Here is a 24690-nt window from a genome sequence, read left to right as displayed (position 1 = left end):
TGCTATGGAAGCAAACTTCGTTGCTACGGCTGCCATATTGGTTTCTTTGGCAAGATTCTAGCATTGTTAGTGTGGCCATCCTGCTTACTAGGGCGCCACGTTTGTTGCTAAGGCGGCCACCTTGGTTGCTATAGCAACTATCTTAGTTGGTACGGCGGCCATCTTGGTTGCTATGGCAGCCATCTATGCTGCTAGTGTGGCCACATTGGTAGCTAGGGCAGCCATCTTCGTTGCTAGGGTCGCCATCTTGGTTGCTATTGCAACCATTTTTGTTGCTATGGCAGCCGTATTGATCGCTAGGGCGGCCATCTTGCTTGCTACGTTGGCAATATTGGTTTATACAGTAGCCATTTTGGGTGGTATGGCAACCATCTTGGTTGCTATGGTAACCATCTGGGTTGCTAAGGTGGCCATCTCGGCTGCTATGGCAACCATCTTCGTTGCTATGGCAGCCACCTTTGTTGCTATGACAACCATCTTGGTTGCTAGGATGGACATCTTGGCTGCTGTGGTAGCCAACTTTGCTGCTAAGGTGGCCACCTTGGTTGCTAATGCAGCCATCTTGATTGCTAAGGTGGCCACCTTGGTTGCTATGGCAGCAATCTTGACGTCGACATCCCCGCTGCAGCCCAAGGCATGGCAAGCAGCACTTCTCTCACCTCTGCATCCTTGCAGTCCAGCCAGTTTACCATGGCATATCAGAAGACCAGGTAAGCGGCTTCACAGAACTGTGCTACCCCCTTGCGAGGGAAGAGGCATTGCTCCCAGTTACCAAAGTATGTATTGACTCCTTTTCACCTTTGTTCCAGAACTGTACCAGGAGAAAGGAAAAGGGAGCATGTGAGGGTCTGCAGCAGGGACTGTACCTTGCACTCTCACCCAAGCCTGCTTTAAGGACAGACCCAGGCTTGGCAGGGCTCAGCCCAGGACCAGATCTGGATCTGAGGGCAGTTTGTGCTCTTGAGGTGTCTGGATTCAAACAGCCCACTGTTTGCATCCTCCTCCCCATCGCACCTTCTCCTCCCCAGAGGCCACTCCCCCATCCCCTCCCCTTCCCTTACACACGGCCTTTCAGAGCACAGATTTTAATCCCAGCAGAAAGCAGGGGAACAGAAACCATGGGGAGGGACCCAGGAGTTACACCATGCAGCACTGCCATGTCCTACCTGCAGAAACCTCCTGGGCTTCTCTTGTGCTTTCTGCACACTCACAGCATTTGGGATCACCAAGGCCTGACTTTGCTGTGGGCTGACACCCACCATGTTCCCTCTGAGATCACATAGAGGTACTGAAGGCCACCCCAGCCCCTGCCCCTGGGGCCCTGGCCAAGGAGCCAACACTCACCACTGCAGAGGGCGCGCAGGATCCGGCCACTCCTCACCCAGCTCAGCATGGTGCACAGGGTGAGCAGCGTCATTCCCACAAAAGGGATGCACTGCAGGGCTGCAGAAAAAGCAGGGACAGAGGGACCGAGAGGGTCAGTGAGAGGCACAGGAGACTGGGGGACCATCCCTGGCAGGGCTGAGGCTGCTGGGCCATGCAGGACATGCCAGAGGGCATGGGGAGGGCCGCCTTCCTCAAGGGGGACACAGGGAAGACCTTTGGGGAAACGGGGAGGACAGTAGGGGGCAGAGACCACACGGGTTTGTCTCCGGCAGGTTCCCACCCTTCAGGAACTGGGATTGGGCTGGTAAGGCAGAGCTGCCAGCTGACCCTGGCCCAGAGCAAGGAGGCACAGCAACTCCATAGTCCCCCAGTTCAACACAGAGTGTTTAGGGAGGGCGAGGATCCCTTCTCCCCTTTATCACAGGCCCTTACCCAGACCAGGAGGCCAAGGGTGCCATACCGTAGCTGCGGGCCTTTTTGCTCAAGGTGAGGAGCATCAGGGATATTCCTCACAGCCTTCAGGTGGCTCTGGAGTTCAGACATGACAAAGTGGAAGTGGGAACGGGCCAGAGCCACCAGGACGTCGCTAGTGGCCATCTTCACATCACCTGTCAGACGGGCAAAGATAAGAAGACAAGGAGCAGGACAGAGATGGAGGGGGAAAAAAACTGGGTTGGGCAGCAGGACAGGGGAGGTGGGAGACGGAAAAGACAGCGCTGGGCTGCAGGACAGAAAAGGTGGGGACAAGGAAAAGGACAGAGGGCTAGCAAGAAGAAAGAAAAAGGGGCAGGGATCTGGACAGGGATGGAGAAAGAAGCAGCAGGGAGAGAGGAAGGGAGGCAGAAAGAGGGAGCAGGACAGAGAAAGAAAAATAAGGACAGGGAGCAGGAGGGAGATGGAGAAATGATTTGGTGTGGGCAGCAGGACAGAGAGGGAGTGGAAAAGGAATAGGGTCAGGGAGCAGGACACAGGGACCAGGCAAGAAACAGCTGGATGAGGAGCAGGACAGAGCAACACAGAAGAATAACGCCAGAGAGAAAAAGACAGGGATTTTGAGCCACACAGAGGGGTGGAGAAAGAGAGGGATCAGGAGCCCTGTGGAGAGGTGGAAGAAGAAAAAAAAAAAAGAAAGGGGGTCAGGCAGCAGCAGAGAGGGTGTCGTGGCTTAACCCCAGCCAGCAACTAAGCACCACGCAACCACCCACTCACTCCCACCACCCCAGTGGGATGGGGGAGAGAGTCAGGAGAATAAAAGTGAGAAAACTCATGGGTTGAGATAAGAACAGCTTAATAATTGAAATAAAGTAGAATAGTAGTAGTAGCAATAAGATACAAAGCAAGTAATGCACAATACAATTGCTCACCACCCGCCAACCGATGCCCAGTCTGTCCCCAAACGGCCATCGCTACCCCTCGGCCAACTCCCCATAGCTTATACACTGGGCAAGACGTCATATAATATGGAATATCCCTTTGGTCAGTTTGGGCCAGCTGTCCTGGCCGTGCTCCCTCTCAGCTTCTTGTGCACCCGGCAGAGCATGGGAAGCTGAGAATTCCTTGACTAGCGTAAGCACTTCTGAGCAACAACTAAAACATCAGTATGTTATCAACATTATTCTCATCCTAAATCCAAAACACAGCACTGCACCAGCTACTAGTAAGAAAACTAACTTTATCTCAGCTGAAACCAGGAAACCAGGACAGAGAGACAGTGAGAATAAGAGATGGACAGGAAGGAGGACAGGGATGGTGGGATACAGAATTAAAAAAAAAAAAAAACACAAAAAACGCGCAAACCAAAACAAAACAAAAACCAGGGACACTGAGCAGGATAGAGGGAGAGAGTGAGAAAGAGAAGGAAGGAGAGAGAGAAAGAGGAGGACGGGGATAGGGAGTGGGACATACAGGCACAGAGAGAACGAGCAGGACAGGCAAGAGGCCAAGAGAGATTGTAAAAACAGGGACTGACACAGACTCGGACAAAGAGGCAGAGAGCTGAAAAGCAGTGGTGGGCTGCAGGACAGAGGAAGAAATAAAGAGGGGCAAGGACCAGGACAGAGGGAGAGCAAAGGAAGAAAAAGAATAAAAAAGGAGCAGGCAGAATGGCAGAGAAAGAAAGGGGCTTGGAAACTAGAGCAGAAGGAACAGGGAGCAGGACACAAGAATAGACAGTAGGAGACAGCTCTTACAGTATGAGGCTTCCTAGGTGCACACTACACACACACACTACATGGCTGTACGGTACTTTTGGTTATGCACAGACACCGTGGTGCACGCTGCTGATCTGCTCTGCTGAGGACCACTCAGAGGGACCCCTCCTCACCCAGAGAGGCCAGCTGCCTCTTGCCTGCAGCTGGGGGCAGCTTCCAGCCAGATCCCCTTCATGTCCTTCTCCAGCCGCTTTACCTTCTTCTGATCTCTTCAACTTCAGCCTGAGCCAGACCCAGCCGACGACACTCCCAGGGGAGGAACAGACAACCGAACCCTCAGTGATGCCTCTGGGAGAGGGAAAGAACCGTGATTACTGCAGCTGGCCCCAGGCTGGAGCCCCTCCTGCTGCAGGAGCTTCTCACTCCCCCACTGGCGGGATGGGGGAGAGAATCAGAAGGGTAAAAGTGAGAAAGCTCGTGGGTTGAGGTAAGAACAGTTTAATAATAAAAATAAAACAGTAATAATAACAACAATAATAATGCAATGAAAAGGAAAATAATGAGAGAGAGGAGAGACCTGGGGCGGGGGGAGGGAACAACCAAGAGAAAAAATACGTGACACAGCCGCTCACCACCCGCCAACCCAACGCCACCAGTCCCCGAGCCACAACTGCTCCTCCCACACCGCGCGCCAACTGCCCCGGTTAATACACTGGTCATGACGTCATACGGTATGGAATATCCCATTGGCCAACTTGGGTCAGCTGCCTTAGCTGTGGCCCCTTCCTCCCCCCAGCTTCTTGCCCAGGTGGCAGAGCTTGGGAAGCTGGAAAAATCACCAACTTCTATAGGCGCTACTTAGCGACACTTAGCCGCCACTCAGCAACAACAAAAGCATCAATGTGCCATCCGCACTATACCAGCTACACTGTAGGAAATTAACTCTATCCCAGCCAAAACCAGCACACGGGGCCACCAGTGCTGGCCCTATCCCTTCACCTTGGACAGGAAATTCACTTCCTGGCAAAAATCATGCTTGGGATGGGAAATCGTGGGGATGGGAAACCGCTGGGATGGGAAACCATCACGGGGCTGAGAAATCACTGCTAGGGTGTGAAATAATGACTGTTGGGATGGGAGACCATCGTGGGGATGGGAAAACAGCACTGAGGACAGGAAATCATCAGCAGGATGGGAAATCATTGAGACAGCCAGTTGTTGTGGCATGAAAAATCAAACCCTCGTGAGGCTGGCTGAGGCAGGTGCTGGCAGAATGATCGCCATGAGGACTGACTCCCCGTGACACTGTTTGCCCCAGACAAACCCCACACTGGCCAACCACCAGGGCAGGTACAGCAGCAGGCTCTCACTCCTCGTGGTGCTCCTGCCCTCCGGGTAACCTCCCAGCCAGCTCTGCCCACCAATATTTCATCCCACTGCCGCTCTCCGCTTCTGAGTCAGCGACGAACGCAGCAGCGGCAATGGTAAATTACACGGCTGGGCGCTAGATCGGGGTGGACAAGGGGGTTCCCAGAGCGAGGAAAGCCTGAGGAAGTGCAGAGCAGCCTGGCAGCTCTCGCGAGGGAGGCTGACGTGGCCTGGGCATTGCTACGAGCAACCACGGGAGATTTAAACCGCCCCTAGGCAGCACGAGCGACCAGGAGCGCAGCGACCAGGACGTGGCACATCAGAAAGGGTGTGGCGCGGCAGTTCGCGCAGGGAGGGTGCTGCATCCCGCTTGTAGGCCCACAGCCCGGGAAGCTCTCTATTTTGGTCTCTGCTGGGATGGTGAGCGCTCGCCGCAGAGCGAATAGCAGCGTTATCATGGCGAAAGCCCCAGAGGGGTCTGACGCATCCACCCAGACGGATCTGGAGGCTTCAGCACAGACAGTAGGTTGCAACGTGTGCCCCAACCCCTCGCCTGGTGAGAAGGTAAGTACCTGCACAAGGTGTGCACAGGTCGATGATCTGCTGAGCCAGGTGGCTGAGTTGCAGGAGGCAGTTAAAAGGCTGAGTAATATAAATATTAGTAGAACTGAGGCAGAGATAGATAGGCGGCCCCAGAACCATGCCCCTATAGCAGACAACACTGAGAAGGAGGGGGCACCTTAGACCCTGGTGACCCGCAATAGCAGGGCTCTGCCTCAGCCCCCACCTCCCATTATCACCACCAGCAACAGATTTGTAGCTTTAGTTACTGCAGACACCCACGAGCAAGGTCCACAAGGTGCAACTGTACCAGCAGCACAGAGTAGATACTGCAAAAAGAAGAGATGAGTGCTCGTAGAGGGTGACTCTCTGTTAAAAGGCACTGAGGCACCCATCTGCCGACCTGACAGGGAGTCATGAGAGGTTTGCTGTCTTCCAGGAGCTAAGATCCAAGAAGTCACTGAGAAGGTGCCACACCTTGTTAAGAGCACTGATTACTATCCTTTTCTACTCTTCCATGTGGGCACACATGACGCTGCAGGCCAGCGTCTGGGCAGAACTGAGCAAGACTATAAAGCTCTGGGAAAGCAAGTGAAAAATATTGGTGCCCAAGTCATCATCTTCTCCATACTGCCTGTTGGAGAAAAATGGGTGACTAGAAATAGGCAAATAATACAAATCAAATCCTGGATACGTGGCTGGTGTCGACATGAGGGTTTTGGCTTTTATGACAATGGGACGTTCTTCAGCAACCATAGACTGCTAGGGAGGGATGGAGTCCACCTCTCTGGAAGGGGCAAGGGAATCTTTGGCAGCAGGCTGGCAAACTTGGTGAGGAGGGCTTTAAACTGAGGAACCTGGGGGGAGGGGGACAAACTAGCAATGGCAAGGTCACCATCGACGAAGTCACCGACTCCACCAACTTCCTCAACCGGCTCCCTGACCTCTCCGAGTACGTGGCACAGGGTGGCTGCCCCGATGAGCGAGTGGTGGCAGCAGGGCTGGGGGGCAGTGAGGACACTGTCCTTGCTTTCCCCTTGATTTCCCCATCAGCCTCACCAGCACCGCTTTCCTCAATGAGCTCCATGACTTCGCCATGTACATGGCAGATGGCTACTGCCCCCAGGACCAAGCAGTGGTGGCGCGGCTTGGGGACAGTGAGGACACCATCTTGACTGGCAATGGCCCCAGCTTGACTGCCGAGACCCTCGATGAGCTCCCTGACCTCTCCGAGTATGTGGTGGAGGGCACCTCTTCCCAAGGAGGGAGCGGTGGTGGCGGGGCTGGGGGATGGCGGGGCCACCGTCCTCGACATACCCAACGTCCCTGACTTGACAACCTCCCTCAACAAGCTCACCCACCTCTTGGAGTACAGGGCAGAGGGCGGCTGCAACATGGAGCAATTGGTGGCAGTGACGCTGGTGGACGCCGAAAACATCCTCCCCAATGTCCCCGATAGCCTTGCCAGCAGTGCCTCCTTCAGCAAAATCCCTGACTTCCTGGAGTCCGGGACGGAGGGCAACTGCCCTGAGGACTGCCTGGCAGAGACAATGCTGGGGGAGGCCGACCCCTTCTGGGGTTCTCCTGATCCTTGTCTCTCATCAAGGCTTGCCCCAGAGGTAGGTGGAATGAGATTTGCTGTTGTTCTACAGAGAAGTACAGCATAACGAAAACCCGGTGAGGTTTAAGCATGAACAACTCACTGAGCTTTACTGGGCTGTCGCTGCCTTCAGCAGACTTCTCGACTGTTAACATGCCAAGCTGCCCAGCACCCCTGCCTTTCCAGAAGGCTTGTTTTGGCTTGGACTAGACTATTAGTTAACACCTACACTGCCAAACCCTTGTATACCTGAGCGTGGTCCTCACAGTTCTGTACCGCTGTACCCTGTGGGACGTGAAGCTCAGGGTGAGCAGTGCTGCACAGATATGTGCTGCAAGGCAGTGCAACAGGTATATACGATAATGGTGGGGGAAAGATGGAGTATCGACACTGGGAAATGTGATGCCGGTTCAGTATCTGCAGCAGGCTCTGGGCGGCCACAGTACTGAGCAGTGACTCTCTTTGGAGACCATGAGGCAACAGGTACCCTCGCCCCCACAACCCACTCTAGATGACATACCACTTCTTGCATGCCTGCCCTCCCCTTCCCCTCCAGCTTTCCAGACTGTGGGAGTCGTCCCCTGATGGTAAGGCAAGAGAAAGTGCCCCTTGCTGAAACGACACCATTTCCTCCACTGGAACCACCCTGGGTCTGCACACAGGACATATGGCAGCGGCAGCAGTTCACTCCTGTTCGGCCCCCTACATACCCCCTTGATGATCTGAATGAAGCCTGCTCCCAGCACCTTCCTCATGCCCACACCAACCTCCCCAAAGAAGCTGACTATCAGCCACTTCTGTTTGCGCAGGAGGTTATGCGGCATGGCAAGGTCCTGGGGTGCACACAGAAGGGGGGTGCCGCCCTTCCCCCAGGGCCAATGGCTCTCTGGTGGTGAGCACTGGAAGAGGTCAGAAGACACCCTGAGAGCACCCTTACCCAGAGTCACCATGCCAGGAGGTGTGACACCATCAGGGATAAAGTAGCCTAACTCTTGGATCTGTTCTTCTCTCTCTAGTCTTCCCCGTCTTCTCAGGGCTTCTGTCAGCAGGGTTTGCTCCTGGGTTCTTGCTGATGCAAACAGAAACCCTGCTGTTACGGCCAAGAAACTAACTCGCCCATGAGCTATTTTTCAGAAAGGGCTAGGGTTACTTGTCTGACATATCCAATGCCCAAACAGAGTTTCTGATGCACCTCCTGAGCACAGGGATGCCAACAAGGGATTGCTAAGACTCACAGTAACACATACCACTTAAGAACCCACAACAAGCAATTGCATGTGAAAATGAACACAAAGGAAGGGGTCTTTTCAGAATCACTATCTACTTCTTTTTCATGTCCATATTTTCCTCACCACAAGGAGGAAACACAGACTCTGCAGTCCCTGCAGCCAAATACAGTCTGCGGGACAGGGGGGAGAAGAAAGTAGACAGATCTGAACAGGGAATTTTCAAATCTGTGAAGAATCAAGTAGAAACAGTTGCAAAGTGTGGCATCAATTTACAGAAGTTTAAACCTGATGGAGCCGAGTAGTAGAAGTGAGAATTACAGAGAACTAGAGGGGAGCACTGCAGTCAAAAGGGGAAGCAACGCAGACAGCGCTAACCGTGCATTTTCAGCTGGTTGCCTTAAACAAAACAGGCTTGGGATCCCGATTGCTCACTTCACCCTGGAATAGTCACATTCCACGCCTAAAAGCTACTGTATGCCTGGCTGAGGACAGATACAATCCACACAAGGAGCAATCAGAGCTAAACGCTGCACTTTCCTTGGAAAAAAATAATTTTTTTAAGAAAAGAAACCTGTCACTTTTCTTACCAGGCACGAAAACCTCCCCAACGGCTTGACCGCAACTTCCTGGCTGTGCTAAAACCATCCACCCTTGGTACCCCCGTTTCCCAAAAGCCAGCAGCATAGCTTGGGCTGGGGGGGGGAGGCACATATCAGACCTTGAGGCCGAGAGAGGAGCACAAGCAGCTGCCAAGGGAGCTGCATCCAACCAGGAACGCTCCCCACTTGCTTCTCTGACAACAAAGCCCCAGTGCACGCTCTCACCAGAAGGGAGAAACAACTTCCATGTCTGGAAATCCCCATTTATGAAAGGCTGTCAACAGACATGGGCTTGTCCCTGAGCATGAGACCCACCTGAAGGCCTGGGGACAGCCAAGGCACCTGGCCTGTCCCCACCAGAGCAGGCCTGCTCCAAAGCTTGGAGCCGCCTGTTGGCGAGGAGGCCACTCGACCCTACCCTACCCTGCGGGCATGAAACACCGACCTCCAGTTGTCAGGGCTCGGGCTGGCGATCCTTGAAGCAGCAGCAGGAACCGCTCTGACCCTGGCTGTGGGGCTGTACCTGGGGCTGAGCACTTGGGCCCCAGGGCTTGTGACCTGGGCCATGGCAGGGCCTGTGGGCGATGAGGTCTCCATGTCAACCACTGACAGCCTCCCACTAGACAGCATGAAGGGTTCGCATCTCAGGCAGTACTGTGTTTGGACTGGCATTTTTCCTGCTCTCCCCGTTTCCAGAGTGCTCCTGAATTAAGGGAAAGGTGAAGGGCGCTAGGTCAGGGAGGCCGGGCAGCCGCACCCTTCCCTCAAGCAGCGGCAATGTCCCCCGGCACAACCGGGCACAACCACCGGCCCAAAGCGGCGCTGCGACAGTGGTGGTCAGTGAAGGCAGCACCAGCGAGAGCAGCTGGCCCTCAGAGATGCAAGGTGACACTTGGGATACCGGGGGTTGGAGTTCAGCCCCACCCACAAGCACGCCGCTGTCACAGTGGTGTTTCCACCGGGGTGGCAGAGCTGGTGGAATGCACGAGAAATTGAGTTTGAGCATGGATACCGGTGACTTGTCGCTGAATCCACTGAGTCAGACAATACGGAGGTTGACGGAGCAGGCAGGTGGTCTCCCACATCCTTACGTATATTGCCTACTGGAAAATACCACCCTGAACTATTAATACACTCACTTAACAGTTCAGTATTCAGCGCTTTTATGCCTAGCAGTGGTGTTCCTGTATTTCTTCACCTTTTAATTTATAGATGTTTTCAGTATTCTATGAAAAAAACCTTTTTTTCACTGTGTTGATACCTATTATTGCCTGTGTTCTTCATGCTTCATTGGGCACTGGTGCTTGCAGTCAGGCTAGTAGCTTTATGAGACTTGAGCTGGAAAGATCTTACACCTCATGTTCTTTTCTTTCTTTACCAGATGCTCCGACCCACTGCAGGGCATGGATGGAGATCATGTTCTAGTAAACCTACTCAAAACGTACATATAAGCAAACCTGGAGCTGGCTTTAGCTTTGGTAAGTATTGCAGTTTTTGAAAGAAATATAACAGTTAAGGACACATCACAGAGTTAAGAAAAAACCCAACTGTTTTGCAGTTCAGTATGAATTTACAATGAAGGTGTTTATTCTGAACAGATTTCTAGTCTTTTTTAAAAAAAAGTATTTCAAAACCAAAATTACTTTCTTCTCTGGCTCAGGAAGGCCAGAGAAAGCCGTGTGTGTGATATTTGTGAGGTTTTCTTCTTTTTTTTAACTAAAGTCTGTCTTGAGCTTTCTTGTTGAGAACATTGCCTTAGCTTTGAATTGTCTCACATTGGCTTTTACAATGTTAAAATAGCTGAATGTAGTCTTAGCTACAGAAATTCATCCTCATCAAGGCATATTATACATGTAAAAGCAAATTTAGTGGGTCAGCGGCTAGATGTTTGAAACTGACTAGCCAGAATCCTCAAATAAGGAACATTTATCTGCTCCGTCTCCTCCTTCATTTAATTAGCACACCATGCTTCTCGTTTCTTTTGGTGATACATTTTATGTTACATGGTACTTCCTACTCCATTTTCATTATTTTATGAATAATTTTGTCAGACGTAAGTGCGTGCATTGTAGGCATTGATTAGAGATCAGTGGAGGTTTTATCTCAAGAGAAAGAGGAAGTTGAGCTTCTTCGATTTCTGGAGAGGCCCAGCAAGGTGGGTCCTGGTAGTTTGGATTATCCTGGAAGGAACTGAGACTTGTTTTCTCTTTTCTCATAGTCTGGCAACTGGAAAAATTTGTGACTTTTCTTTACCTTCGGTATCCACTTCCACTCATAAAATGGGCTTGGGAACTTGGTCTTATAAAGTCACAGATACCAGAAAGCTGTGGTAAGTAAACATTCTTTTTAATCTGTAAAATAAAACAAAGAAAAGGCCTTAGAGGAGATTTATATTTGTAATTATGGATTCTGTATAAAATGAATAGCTGCATGCTTGAACAATCTAAATTTAATCAGTAGGCAGGTCAACACATACAAGTATTACTAAGGGTGGATGTAATCAGGCAACAAATTAGATCATGATTTAGTAATTTATGACTAGATTTTCCGCCATGATTACAACAGCCTAATGTTCCCCTGGTGCACTGTGTCAGCTGATGAGGCAGAGAAATTAGAAGGTCATATTTTGATCTAGTCTCTCACACAGGCTTTAAGAGTTTGTTCCAGAAGGACAGTTTTTCAGTTTAGGTGAGGTGCAGTAGAACAGTGCTTTGGCAGTGGGCAGTGCTTAGGTATACGACTATGGAAAAAAATGTTACATTTTAGATTTTCTTTTTTACATGTATATTACCTGAAAATGAAGTTGGGGAAATGTTCATAGCAGGCCCCATTTTTTTTTTTTTTTAAGACTTATCAGAGGGTATATCTTGTATCAAAAATTTAATCCACAAAGTTAAGGAACAAAGGGATAAAAAGAGCAATTGTGAGGAACATATTTATTCAGCCACAAATTCTAGGGAAACTCAAGGACTATTGCAATGTGTAATCCCTTGGTTATTGAATTAAAACTTACAAGTGACAAATTGGACACCACTGCTTTACCAGATCTGCAAGGGAGAGCTGGGAAAGCCTGATATACCACCTAACTTAAGAGCAAGTAAGAAGTACAGATATAGCGGACACACATAAACATGATGTGTAGAGAAGGGTTTTCCTAAAAGGAAGTCATGGCACAAAAAATAATTGGAGTTCTCTGAAGTAGAATCCTAGAATTGCAGAATGGTTTGGGTTGGAAGGGGCCTTTAAAGATCATCTAGTCCAACCCCCAGTAGCTAAGAAGTGTGTGAACAAGGGATGCCTGGTTAGTATAAAATGCTCAAACTTCAGAAATGAATTTGAAAAATGATCGGGTTTCATAGTGGAAAAAATCAGCAGCACAGTCTTGCTGGTGCTTGTGCTATTTGGGTTATCTATAAATAATCTGGAAAAGGAGGTCAATAGTGAGGTCATAGAGTTTACTGATAATACTAAGTTATTCGGTATAGAGAGGATGAGGCTGGTGTGAAGAGCTGTAGGAGAGGGTCATGAAACTGAGTGACTGTCCAAATGGCAGGTGAAATTCAAAATAGGAAAAAGTATGCATACAAGGAAGGAAAGACGCAATCCAAACTTCCCAGATGGAACGGTGTCTTCTAAACTAGTCACTACCTCTGGAAAAAAAAAGAGATTTTGGGGGTTGTAATATACAGTTTTGTGAAGATGCCAGTATAATGCCCAGAAGCAGTCCAAAACATAAACTTAAGGCAAGAAATTAGGAAGGCAATGAAGAAAAAAGCAGAAGCCATAATTATGCTGCTCCTTGAATCTGAATTGCACTTGCCTCTTTAATTCATTATGGAGTCAGGTCCTTCCGCTTCAAAAGGGTATTGTGGAAATGGCGACGGTTCCCAAAAGGATGATAAAGATGATAAAAGATAAAGAACAGCTTCAGTATAAGAAATGCCTAAAACACCAGGGTCATGGAGCGTGTGACAAGGGCTTGATAGCTCACTGTCCCCTTCAGTACACTAGAAGGCATCAGATGAAGTCAGCAGACAGCAGGTTCAGAATAAATGAAAGGAGGTGGTTCTACACTCAGTGTGTAGTTGATTTGTGAAACTCATTGCCCCTGGATGATATTGGTGCCAAAATTGTACATAGGTTCAAAAAGAGACTGGGCAAATTCACAGAAGAAATATCTGTCAAGGATTAGCTAACAAAGATACTTTTGGCTGAGGAAGTCACCAGAGGGCTGGGGAAAGCATTCTGAGGAATTATTGCTGTGTCGTTACTTTATACATTTCCCAAAGTGTTGGCTTCTGTCAGAAGGAGGTTACTGAGTTGGTTTTCTGACTGATGTGGACACTTGGTTTTTTATTCCTAAGTGTTGCAGTAGCTCAGGAGCCCTAGTGGCCCTTTCTCTGCTTCCTAAGAACTCTTAAGAAAATTCTCAGGTGTAGAGCAGTCAAAAGATGCTAGTGGTACATTCTTGCCATTTTGTGCAACTTGCCCCACATCAAGCACGCAATCACCCTGGGACTGCGAAGGGCAATTTTTAAGTCATCTGTTACTAATCTGACAAAACTTTATTTAAAAAGCTGGCATGGGAATGTCTAATCACACACAGTGCACAATCAAGTGTATGTGGAGGAATACATTTTTGATAATTAATTTTTGTAAATCACTAATATGTTTTACTTTAAGTTCATTTTAATCAATGAAACATTTCAACTCTAGGTGGTCTTGGCCTTGGCAGTTTTGAAGCACGCCTTACGGAAAAGTTAGCTTATGGATGTACAGAGGTTCAAACCGCCACTGAGGTAAACTCCCTAGCAGTATGCTCTGTCTTTTCTTACCTCCTTTAAAGTTTTCTTACCCCCTTTAAAAAGATGGCTTAATGGTCTAAATATTTTCTTTCAGCAAATGCCAGTTATCACTGCAGGAAGTGAGCAGCAGCAGAAAAAATACTTAGGAAGAATGACAGAGGAACCGATGATGTGTGTAAGTATAACTTAGGAATGCTGTAGACTGTTCCTAAATCATATTAATCATGTTTTTGTTTTGTTAAAAAAACACTAATATCTACTCACAATGTAGCCCATTTTGGTTTATAAATAAACAGTGGCATTTACTGAAAGTCAAGGAATATTGAATTAGACACATTCAATACGCAAATGGAAGATATTATCTGGGAAACCATCCTGTGTCACTTACTGAACATTTAATACCTTTTATTTCCCCTTTGAGAGAAGGTGTAGGAGTTTAAGAAAAATCCAAGGTTTATATAAGCACAAACTCAACTCAGATGGGCATTAAACTGCATTTATGAATCTTAAAATATTATCTAAGCAGTATTTCATAGATAGAAAGAAATAAAGATTCATGTGCAATGCATTAAAATCTGAACAACTAAGCCTCATACAGTGAAGAACACAGTAACTATCAAATGCTACCCTGTGCTCTTATTTTCAAATTTTAAAGATCCTCAGATTTCATATCAGAGTTTGCGAATGTTGTGGTTTAACCCCAGCCAGCAACTAAGCACCACCCAGCCACTCGCTCACTCCCCTGCTGGGACTTAAAACACATGGGTAATTAAGATGCAAGTATTATAATTAGTTCCAGGAAATCTAATGCATACGTATATAACTGAGCAATATAAACTTTGTCTATCATGACTTGCGGTATGCACCCTAGGAGGAATTATCCCCCGTGCATCCGGTGCCGTAATAAAGAATGCCTGCTTCTTAATGCTACATTGGTGTTAAGGAGTTTTATTCCCGATTTCGGTGACAGTACCAGTAGTAATAATAATAATATGCAAAGCAAACGATGCATGATACAATTGCTCACCACCCACCCTCTGATGCCCAGCCTGTCCCCGAGCAGCGATCGCCATTTCCCCCAGCCAACTCCCCCCAGCTTGTATACTGAGCATGATGTCATATGGTGTGGAATATCCCTTTGGTCAGTTTGGATCAGCTGTCCTGGCTGTGCCCCCACCCCTCCCAGCTTGCTGTGCACCCGGCAGAGCACGGGAAGCTGAGAAGTCCTTGACTAGTGTAAGCACTACTTAGCAACAACTAAAACATCAGCGTGTTATCAACATTATTTTAATGCTAAATACAAAGCACAGCACTGTACCAGCTACTAGGAGGAAAACTAACTCCATCCCAGCTGAAACCAGGACAGTGAAGCATAAGGAAGTGATGACTTATTAAAAGTTACAGAACGGTTCTGTTTATCATTAAAAGTAAAAGACGATTTTATGTGTTATTATGGATTTATACGGAAAATTAACCCATACATGTTTGGATTCTTGCTCAGACAGTTGTTGGGGTTTTTTGATGTAGTATTTTGGGGTTTTCCACACAGTTCACTTAAAACTTGTACAGATTAGTGTGGTGCACATAATTCTGCAATAATTCATGGTTGCTTAAGAACAGAACTTTTATTCCTCAGGATTTTGCATTTTATTTTCTTTTAGGCTTACTGTATAACAGGCCTGGAGCAGGCTCTGATACGGCTGGTATAAAAACAAAGGCCAAGAAGAAAGGAGATGAATATGTTATTAATGGCCAGGAGATGTGGCTCACAAATGGTGGGAAAGCAAACTGCTCTGTTGACTTTGGCCTCACGTTACATTTTCCGTTATTCTGTTCTGTACTGAGGTGTCCCCTCCCAAGTTAGATACTAGTGTTTCTTCAAAGATCTCTTACAAATCTGTACATTCACTATGTTTCACCCCACTACACTCCAATTAGCGACTAGTTTATCAGAACAAGGTATAAGAAAGCAGGCTTAGTGCTGTGCAATGCCTAAAAAGGAAAATGAGCAATGACATGACAAATTATTCAAGAATGCCTCTCAATTTTTGCTGCTATCAAACAAAACTAATTCTGCTTTCTCTTCAGGGAAAGGCAGCACACTAAGAGTTAACTTGCAAAGTACTCAAGAGGCTCACAAGGCACCTTTCTTTGTGGGGGTGGTGAGCGAGATCAGCTGCTTCTGACTCTACTGGAAACACCTCTCACTTTTAGCGAAGATAGAAAAGCTCTAGGGTTGGGGTGTTACATTTTATTTTCTTATGGGAAGACATTTTCCAAGTCCAAGAATCCAGATTTCACTGCGGCGTCTATGGAATGCGCTTTACAATATAGACCTCTTTATCATTGTCACCCCCAACACAAATTCATTTTAATTCAAGGTGAAAAACTTTCTACATTCATGTAGAAAGCTGATTTTTTTCATTATTTATTTCCTTGTTCAAGGCAGAACCATCAAAGAGGATCGGTCAGCTATCTTCTGATATTGCTGAACACTGTAAATGCAATTTACAGCTGTTCAATTTCTAACACACACACAAAAAACTTATTTACAACTTATACTTAGGAGAACACAGATCTTTGAAATCAGGTGATAACTTAATATTTTGCATGCAATACTGTATTTCCTAAGCATTGATTTTTGTGTATGTGCTGTGAATGGGTTTCTGTTGTATGACTTGTGAAGCTGATGATAATATCGAGGCTTACAATACATGGAAAAGGAGGAGAACCTTTGCATGTTGATCTGAAGTAATTTTATTAAACCTTGACTTTTGCAGTAAGAGGTGCGCTGAAACTTCCTCTCTCTCGCTCCCTCTCAGTTTATTCTTAGAAGGGCCAAGGAAAGAGGGTTGTTTACTTATTGACAGATTTATTCTATGGTACAAAGACACATAAAAATGTTTAACACATTAGCTGAAAAAAGTATCTGATTATTAATTGTGAGGATAAACTGACTCCCTTGTCTTTGTTTTACACTAGGTATTTTTTGCTAGCTTGTACCAATCCAGATCCAAAGGCTCCTGGAAGCAAAGCCTTTACTGGGTTCGTTGTGGAAGCAAATAGCCCTGGAATCCAAATTGGAAGAAAGGTGAACAGTATATCTCTGATTTGACAAGCCAGGAATTATTATTCACTTCTAAACCAATAATGCAACAAATTGCCATTGGAGGAAAAAGACTGTTATGCAGCTGAATGTTTTCATGTGCTCATATACAGTGATCTCTCAATTTTTACAACATACGGAAACCACTCATGACGTACTTAATTATATCAGTTGATATACAGAATTATTTGTAATGGTCTAAAATAAGATGACTTTGCACAGCTGCAAAAGAATCTTTGAGAATCATTTAATTGACAAGTGCCCATTAATGTGAAGTAGTATGCCTTGCAAGTGTAAGAAGCAAGGTGGACAACTTTAACTGTAAACATATAGTGTGCTTTAATTTCAGCTACTCCTGCTCAAGGCACAGACCTCAAAGACACTGATGCAAAGTACTATTTTTAGTAGCAGGCAAAACTAGACATTGAACATTAGGCCAGGAATCTGAAAACTTGAAAGTCTCGTTTGTTTGTAGTACAGCTGTATTTTACTGCTGCTGCATATTAGGTTCTTTACTTTTTCCTCTCCCACCTCACAGGATATAGTTGAGCTAGAAAAAGACAAACACGTGATAACAGCTACAGAACTGATTTCACATACAGAGAAAGTAAACTGCCCAGCTTTGACAGATTAAGGGCATGCTGGTCTGTAAATGCAAAACTACCATTTGTTGTATATATGGTGATTTTTAGATAAGACTGAAATGGGGGGGGGGGGGGGGGCAGGGGAGCTTACTTTATGCTTTGAGTAAACTAAAGAATGAAAGTGTGTTGTACCTTGGAAGAATCCAATTTACTTGCACCTCTGTGAACTTCCCTTTTCAGGAAGCAAACATGGGTCAGTGCTGCTCTGATACAAGAGGCAATGGCAATGAAAGTGGAACTGGCTAGGATGGCTTACCAAAGAGCTGCGTGGCGTGTTGAGGCTGGTCGCAGGAACACCTACTATGCTTCCATTGCAAAGGCATTCATGGGTGATGTTGCAAACCAAGTAGCTACAGAGGCAGTGCAGGCTTTTGGAGGAAATGGATTTAATACTGAATACCCTGTAGAAAAACTAACGAGAGATGCTAAAATTTGCCAGGAGATTAAAAGAGAATGTGATCTTTATAGTAATGCACACACTTTATATAGAATAAACTAATGGCTACTTACTTGAAATCATGATGTACGCACAGAAAAAAGTTTTAAGGATGAGAGCAATAATCCTGCAATTAAAGAAAGGGCATTAAATCAGACAAATCCTTGCAAACAAAACTCTTTGCACTAGATCAAAAACTTAACCTACATAAGAGAAATAAATTCAGTAGTGTAGTTTTGTTTTTCTGATGTGGTAACTCTGAAATCCTTGGACTCTCCATTCTGAAGCTTTTGAACTCTCAGAAGAAAGCACTGGAGAAAACAGTGATGAAAATACCAGTGCTTGCTTTGGTATTCTGTAAGTAGAGATGGTTTATGTACAATGCTGTTCTCTTCATCACTTCTTGCTGTGCTCTAAACCTTCTGTCTGAAACTTTGGTATCATAAGCTGGGCAGATTACTTCAGCGGAGATATCACCAGCGCTGAGTATCATCGATTAATTATGTTGCGTATGTTGTATTAACAGAAGTGTGGCATGACCTGGAGTAATTAGCTCTTTTTATTTCTTTTTTCAAAAAGAACAAAACATTCTAATATTTGCTCATGTTTAGCCCAGTCACCCGTTATCCCCAGATCTTTTTCTGCACTATTATTACCAAGAAAATGTTCCATCCCATAGTTATTTTTCTTAGTATATACTATGCTACAGTTCTTTATTCAGCAGGAACGATTTAGTTACATTCAGCAAAACCAGTAATCTTTATCTTTTCACCTCTTTCTGACATTAATAATGACTAGATAAAACATACCAAAATAGATAACATCAAGAAACGCAAGTGGACCATGATCTGCAATGTTAGTTATAACAGCTGTTATTCTTAAGATTCTAGGTAGTTGAAGTTTCTTTTACAGCTGACTTTAAAATTAAATGTATGCTCACTAGCCGAGAATTTCTCTCTAAGGATAGAAAACTACTGGTTTGGGGTCTAAAGGTTCTTAGTCCTATTTGCACTCCTGCAAGTGAGGAAATAAATAAGTAATTGAACTTTGTTATGATTGGGCTTTTTTTCCTGTCAGGTTCCATGCTCTTCTAGAGAAAGAGGCTGGAAGGGTTAGAAGTTTATCTGAAAGTTGAGACCGATTTTACAGGATGCCGGTTATTCACATTTTCCATTACACTGATCCATCAAGAATGCTTTTTCTTTTTTTTTTTAATTGTTCAGATTAATCAGATTTAGTATTACATTTTTGGTGGTTTTTTTTTTTCTGTTCCCCTTCATCCCCAAATGAATACAGGAAAGTCTTCACAATTATTTCATCCATGTCTCTCGATTACATTTCCTGTATTACTGCCCAATTCCAGATGGTATAGGCTCTTGGCCATTTGTTTCATGTATAGAAACTTTGTTTTCCACCTGTTCTTTTCTTCCACATACTTGATATTTCTCAGTATGACACAATTCTGCTACTGTGTTTACTGGCAATGTTCTTACATGTCCATGCTTTGCTCTGGATTTCTGTCTGGGTACAAATCTAGGCTACTGTGATAGAACTCTTAGTTTCTCAAATTCAGAAGACTTCCCTTTTTTAATTGTCAACAATGCTTGAAACTACTCACGTTGGCTTATAAACCAAAGCCTTTCTTAAGGTTACTTAAGAAGACTGGGTCTTGAGGTCTCTACACTTTTGAGTTTCATGGCTGTCTTCATCTGCAAGTAATTTAGGTATGGGCTGAGCAGCAGCAGTCAGAGAACTCACTTTGAGAATGAACCATTTCCTCTGAAACAAAAAAATAATTAATGCAACCACAGGTTATAATGTCTTCTTTTTTAAAAGTTTTGTAAGGTTCTTGGTAAGATGATCCCATTTCATTACTACAGAGAAAGTGAACTTGCATGCCTTTGACCCATTTGCCAAACCAAGTTTTGACAGAACTGGGAGGTGAAACAAACTCCTGAACTATGTTGCCCTTGAATCACACTGCACTGTGCCTGTGGAGTATATGGCCTTTTTTCTGTGTTAGGCCTACATACGTGTTTTGTTGTGTACCTCTGGCTTTGCTGCCAGCAAGCCAAACAGAAGAGAGAGAAGATGCAGAGTGTTTCTAGAGGAGAATGCAAGAATACATGGTTAAAAAAATAGAAATACTGTGCTGAAAAGAGTATTGGTTAAGAAGGAGCAGTGGGAATAAATGGATGAAAATGAACATTTGTTATGGCCTTGAAAGGCTAGTCAAAGAAAATACACCACCTTCAGCACAGGCCCCTCCACCCGCTCTTTCAAAACCTACTTTGTAAAACCTAAATTATGTACTTCCTTCCCAGGTAAGACATTTTCCCCATCCTTCTTCACCCCCTATCTCCATTAACTTCATGAGAACTTTACTAGACTTTTGATGAGAGCATCTGAGAGAACAAGACCATCTCTCAAAATCTTTATGTGGTGGTGTGGTTTAGCCGGCAGCTCAGCCCCACCGGCGGGATGGGGGACAGAATCAGAAGGGTAAAAGTGAAAAAGCTTGTGGACTAAGATAAGAACAGTTTGATAAATAAATTCATTAATAATTAAAATAAAACAATAACAAAAACACAATGAAAAGGAGAATAACAAGACAGGCAAAACCCAGGGCAGGGGGAATGAACGCCCAAAACAAAGAGCACATGAACCAGCCACTTACCAACCCAACACCACCAGTATCCAAGCTGCAACTGTCCCCCTGCATGCCAACTGCCCCGGTTAATATACTGGTCATGGCATCACATGGTATGGAATGAACATCCCATTGGCCAGTTGGGGTCAGCTGTCTTGGCTGTGGTCCCGCCCCTCCTGGCCTCTTGCCCGCGTGGCAGAGCATGGGAAGCTAGAAAGGCCCCTGACTGCTACAGGCACTACAGTGAAGAGAATTAACTCTATCGCAGCCAAAACCAGCACATGTGGTTTATTGCATATAGCCCGCTGTAGTTACTCAAGTCACACTGGAATTTTTTCAGTTTTCTCTCTTTCTGCACGTCCTAATCCACAGTGGATTAGTGCTATGAAGGTTTACAAGAGTAGAAAGATCTGTTAAAATATTTTAAGAAATGATCAGCCCACAGCAGCTGAACAGCTGTTGTGGTTTAGCCCCAGTCAGCTACGAAGCACCACGCAGCCGCCCGCTCACTCCCCCCTGGTGGGACGGGGGAGAGAATCGGAAGAGTAAAAGTGAGGCAACTCATGGTTTGAGATAAAGACAGTTTAACAGGTAAAGCAAAAGCTGCGCGCGGAAGCAAAGCAAAACAAGGAATTCATTCACTACGTCCCATGGGCAGGCCGGTGCTCAGCCGTCTCCAGGAAAGCATGGCTCCATCATGCGTAACGGTTACTTGGGAAGACAAACGCCATTATTCCAACCGTCCCCCCCGTTCCTTCTTTTTCCCCCAGCTTTATATACTGAGCATGACATCATAGGGTATGGAATATCCCACTGGTCGGTTTGGGTCAGCTGTCCTGGCTGCGTCCCCTCCCAGCTTCCTGTGCACCCAGCAGAGCACAGGGAGCTGAAAAAGTCCTTGACCAGTGTAAGTGCTACTTAGCAACAACTAAAACATCTCCACATTATCACCACGAAGAAATTTAACTCTATCCCAGCTGAAACCAGGACAACAGCCCTTCCAGCTCAGCAGTACTAAGGCCTGCACTGCTGTTGTCTGCACAGGTGTCGGTTTTAGGGATTTAGATACTATGCAGCAGTAACAGAATACCAGCTTCAGAGGACATGGCATCTTTCACTGCTACGCTTCTTAAGTAAATGTTCCATTAGGATGATTCAAGTGAAAGTGCGTAGCTTTTCCTTAAGAATGACTTACAGCATCACATTTTTTTCAAATCCAGTATATTTAAACCTGTTATTCCTTTCCATCAGTATCACTTAAATACATTTCCTGAGAAAGGGGAATTTTTGTGATTTTTTTTTTTTTTTTTTGAACTTGGATAGGCCCTTCTTTCAGCACTGGCAGAATGCACCTTCCCCAGACTTCTTGGGTAAATCATGCAGTGCTGGTGAGGCTGCATCTAGAGCACTGTGCCCATGGCTGGGATCCCCAGCACAAGAGAGGCATGGACATACTGGAGAGAGTCAGAAGATGGGCCGCAAAGATGATGGAGGGTCTGGAGCATGAGGCTGAGAGAGCTGGGATTCTTCAGCCTGTTGAAGGCTCAGGTGGATCTTACCAATGCGCATCAACACCTGATGGGATGGAAGGAAGTTGAGGGAGCCAGGCACTCCTCAGTAGTGCCCACCAACAGACAGGGCAAGAGGCAATGGGCACAAATTAAGACACATGAAATCCCACCTGAACACAAGAAAACACACCTTTTTTTTTTTAATACTGTGAGCATGGCTCAAGCACTGGCACAGGCTTCCCAGATAGGTTGTGGAGTCTCCATCCTTGGAGACGGTCAGTATCCAGCTGGGCACAGGCCTGGGACAGGGTCTCTGTGTCGCCCTGCTTGAGCAGGGGGGGTGGACTGGGTGACCTCCAGAGGTCTCTTCCCACCTGAACCCTTCTGTGAATTCATTTGCAGCTACTCACTGAAATGCCCTTGCTTCACTATGGGCCCTGCCACCCACCCTCTGAATATAGTGCTGGACGGTACACATTCTGTCATCAGGTGTGATGTTTGCATTGTTTAATGAAGTGTTTAATGGCTGTAAACCTGTGTCTTATTTACCTGCGGGAAGATCAATTCTGTGACATGCTGGACAAGTATTTGCTGTATTTAAAAAAACACCAAAGCTCCCCGACATCCCCCTCCATAAAACCCCAATGGCCCCCCATAACCTCCCAAACCCCTTCCCCACACCCCCTCAAATACCCCCACCCCACCCCCCCCGGAAAACAGGCCCAGAAAGAGAGAGCTTGTTATCAATTGCTCGATGCCAGCCAGCATTATACGTACTTTTTTCATTCAGCGTCTCAAAATGATGCTCCCGCCTGGCACGGATGACGTCTGCCAGAGTCCAACATTGGTAACTAACAGCACAATCAAAGTAATCAGTTTTAATTAGGAAGGAAAGGGATTTATTTCCTAAGGGGAGCACCGGTGCCCTCCCCTCCTCTGGGCTGAGCTCTAAGGCCAGCTCCTCCACAGACGGCGGCGACCGCTGTGGAGCCCCCGCTTCCGGGCGGGGTCCTTCCCCGCCGCAGGGCGCCTGACTACCCTCCGGGTCCTGCCCGGCCGTGGTACCGCCTGAGTGCGCCAGCGCGGGACAGGCGAACGCCATCGGCAGCTATAGCGGGGCCCTGCCAGGAGCTCCTTCTTGGCCCGCCCCGCAGCGCGAGGCTTTTTCCGGCGCGGGCGGCGTTGGCGGTGGGTGCTACGTGCGGCGTGGCGGGAAAGGGCTCGGCCCGGGACCGCTGACGCCTGCGGCACTGAGGCAGCGCTGGGGCTTCGGCCCTGGCCGCTCCGGGTCCTGCGGTGCGGCCTGGCCTGGCAGTGCGGCTGAGGCCGCGGGGAGGCGTCTGGTACTCTTCGCTGGATAAAAAAAAAATGAATGGATGGCCGGTCTTGGAGAGTTGTGGTGAGTAGAGTTAAACCCGGTTGGGGGTGTTCCCCAGGGCTTAGTTTTGGGGCCAGTCTTGTTTAATATCTTTCATCAATGATCTGGATGAGGGGATTGAGTGCGCCCTCAGGAATTTTGCAGATGACACCAAATTGTGGGGGAGTGTCAGTCTGCCTGAGGGTAGGAAGGCTCTGCAGAGGGATCTGCACAGGCTGGGTCAACGGGCCGACGTCTATTGTATGAGGTTTGACAAGGCCAAGTGCCGGGTCCTGCACTTCAGTCGTAACAACCCCGTGGCTGGAAAGCTGTGCAGTGGGGAAGGACCTGGGGGTGCTGGCTGACAGCTGGCTGAACATGAGCCAGCAGTGTCCCCAGGTGAACAAGAAGGCCAACAGCATCCTGGCTTGCGTCAAGAACAGCGTGGCCAGCAGGAGTAGGGAAGCGATCGTGCCCCTGCACTCGGCACTGGTGAGGCAGCGCCTCAAATACTGTGTTCCAGTTTGGGCCCCTCAGTGCAAGAAGGACATTGAGATGCTGGAGCGTGTCCAGGGAAGGGCAATGAAGCTGGTGAAGGGTCTAGAGAACAAGTCTGGTGAGGAGAGGTTGGGGGAGCTGGGGTTGTTTAGCCTGGAGAGGAGGAGGCTGAGGGGAGACCTTTTTGGTCTCTACAACTACCCGAAAGGAGGCTGTAGTGAGGTGGGCGCTGGTCTCTTCTCCCAAGTCACTAGCGACAGGACGAGAAGAAATGGCTTCATGTTGCGTCAAGGGAGGTTTAGATTGGGTAGCGGGGAAAAATTTGTTTACCGAAAGAGCGGTCAGGCATTGGAACAGGCTGCCCTTGCCCAGGGAGGTGGTGGAGTCACCATCCCTGGAGGCGTTCAAAAAACCATGTAGACGTGGCACTTTGGGACATGGTTTAGTGGTGGGCTTGGCAGTGCTACGTTAACGGTTGGACTCTATGATCGTAAAGGTCTTACCCAACCTTAATGGTCTATGATCCTGTGACACTGTAACTGATGCTATCTTGGTGCTTTTTAAAGGTCACGCCACAAAAGGAAGCAATAAGAAAACCCGGTGCCCCTAGCATGTTACTTTTGGAGAAACGCATGGCCTATATGGCTTTGTATGGGACAAAGGAAGGTGACTAGGTACGTACTGACTTACTTCAGTACAGCTGTGCTTTTAAGAGTAACAATCCTTACTCCCACGTTGAGAGTTAGGGGTTGGGTGCGTGCTCCCTAGCTGCTCTTCTCTTGCCCTGACC

The 24690-nt window shown here is 47.1% G+C and overlaps 1 protein-coding gene across 2 annotated transcripts; it reads right to left on the bottom strand.

The window, feature by feature from the left end:
- Window positions 1–664: 664 nt before the first annotated feature.
- LOC135313435 (uncharacterized) lies at window positions 665–23130 on the bottom strand. 2 transcript variants are annotated; one of them, XM_064452269.1, is made up of 9 exons: window positions 22823–23130; window positions 19503–19663; window positions 17959–18011; window positions 17705–17849; window positions 9339–11244; window positions 3793–3884; window positions 1847–1994; window positions 1345–1443; window positions 665–811 (listed from the first exon to the last, which is right to left on the bottom strand). In XM_064452269.1, the coding sequence occupies exons 5-9, from the start codon at window positions 9563–9565 to the stop codon at window positions 769–771; spliced, it is 609 nt and encodes a 202-aa protein (XP_064308339.1). In that variant the 5' UTR covers window positions 9566–11244; window positions 17705–17849; window positions 17959–18011; window positions 19503–19663; window positions 22823–23130; the 3' UTR covers window positions 665–768. The 2 variants fall into 2 exon arrangements, 1 of the variants encoding a protein (XP_064308339.1); XR_010373085.1 differs by lacking the exons at window positions 665–811; window positions 1345–1443; window positions 1847–1994; window positions 3793–3884; window positions 9339–11244 and adding an exon at window positions 13928–16193 and having other exon boundaries at window positions 22823–23085.
- Window positions 23131–24690: the final 1560 nt, after the last annotated feature.

This window comes from Phalacrocorax carbo, chromosome 5, assembly GCF_963921805.1.
Source record: "Phalacrocorax carbo chromosome 5, bPhaCar2.1, whole genome shotgun sequence".
NCBI lineage: Eukaryota > Metazoa > Chordata > Aves > Suliformes > Phalacrocoracidae > Phalacrocorax > Phalacrocorax carbo.
This window is presented reverse-complemented; position numbering and strand designations above follow the sequence as displayed.

Excerpts from the sequence above, each read along its gene's own strand:
- LOC135313435 (XM_064452269.1), bottom strand. The coding sequence starts at position 9,565 with ATGCCAGTCCAAACACAGTACTGCCTGAGATGCGAACCCTTCATGCTG. Across the intron at positions 3,885-9,338 it reads CCGAGCCCTGACAACTGGAG|AGGCATCACTGAGGGTTCGG; the intron begins GTCGGTGTTTCA and ends TCCCTCTCCCAG. Across the intron at positions 1,995-3,792 it reads GTTGAAGAGATCAGAAGAAG|GTGATGTGAAGATGGCCACT; the intron begins GTAAAGCGGCTG and ends CCCGTCTGACAG.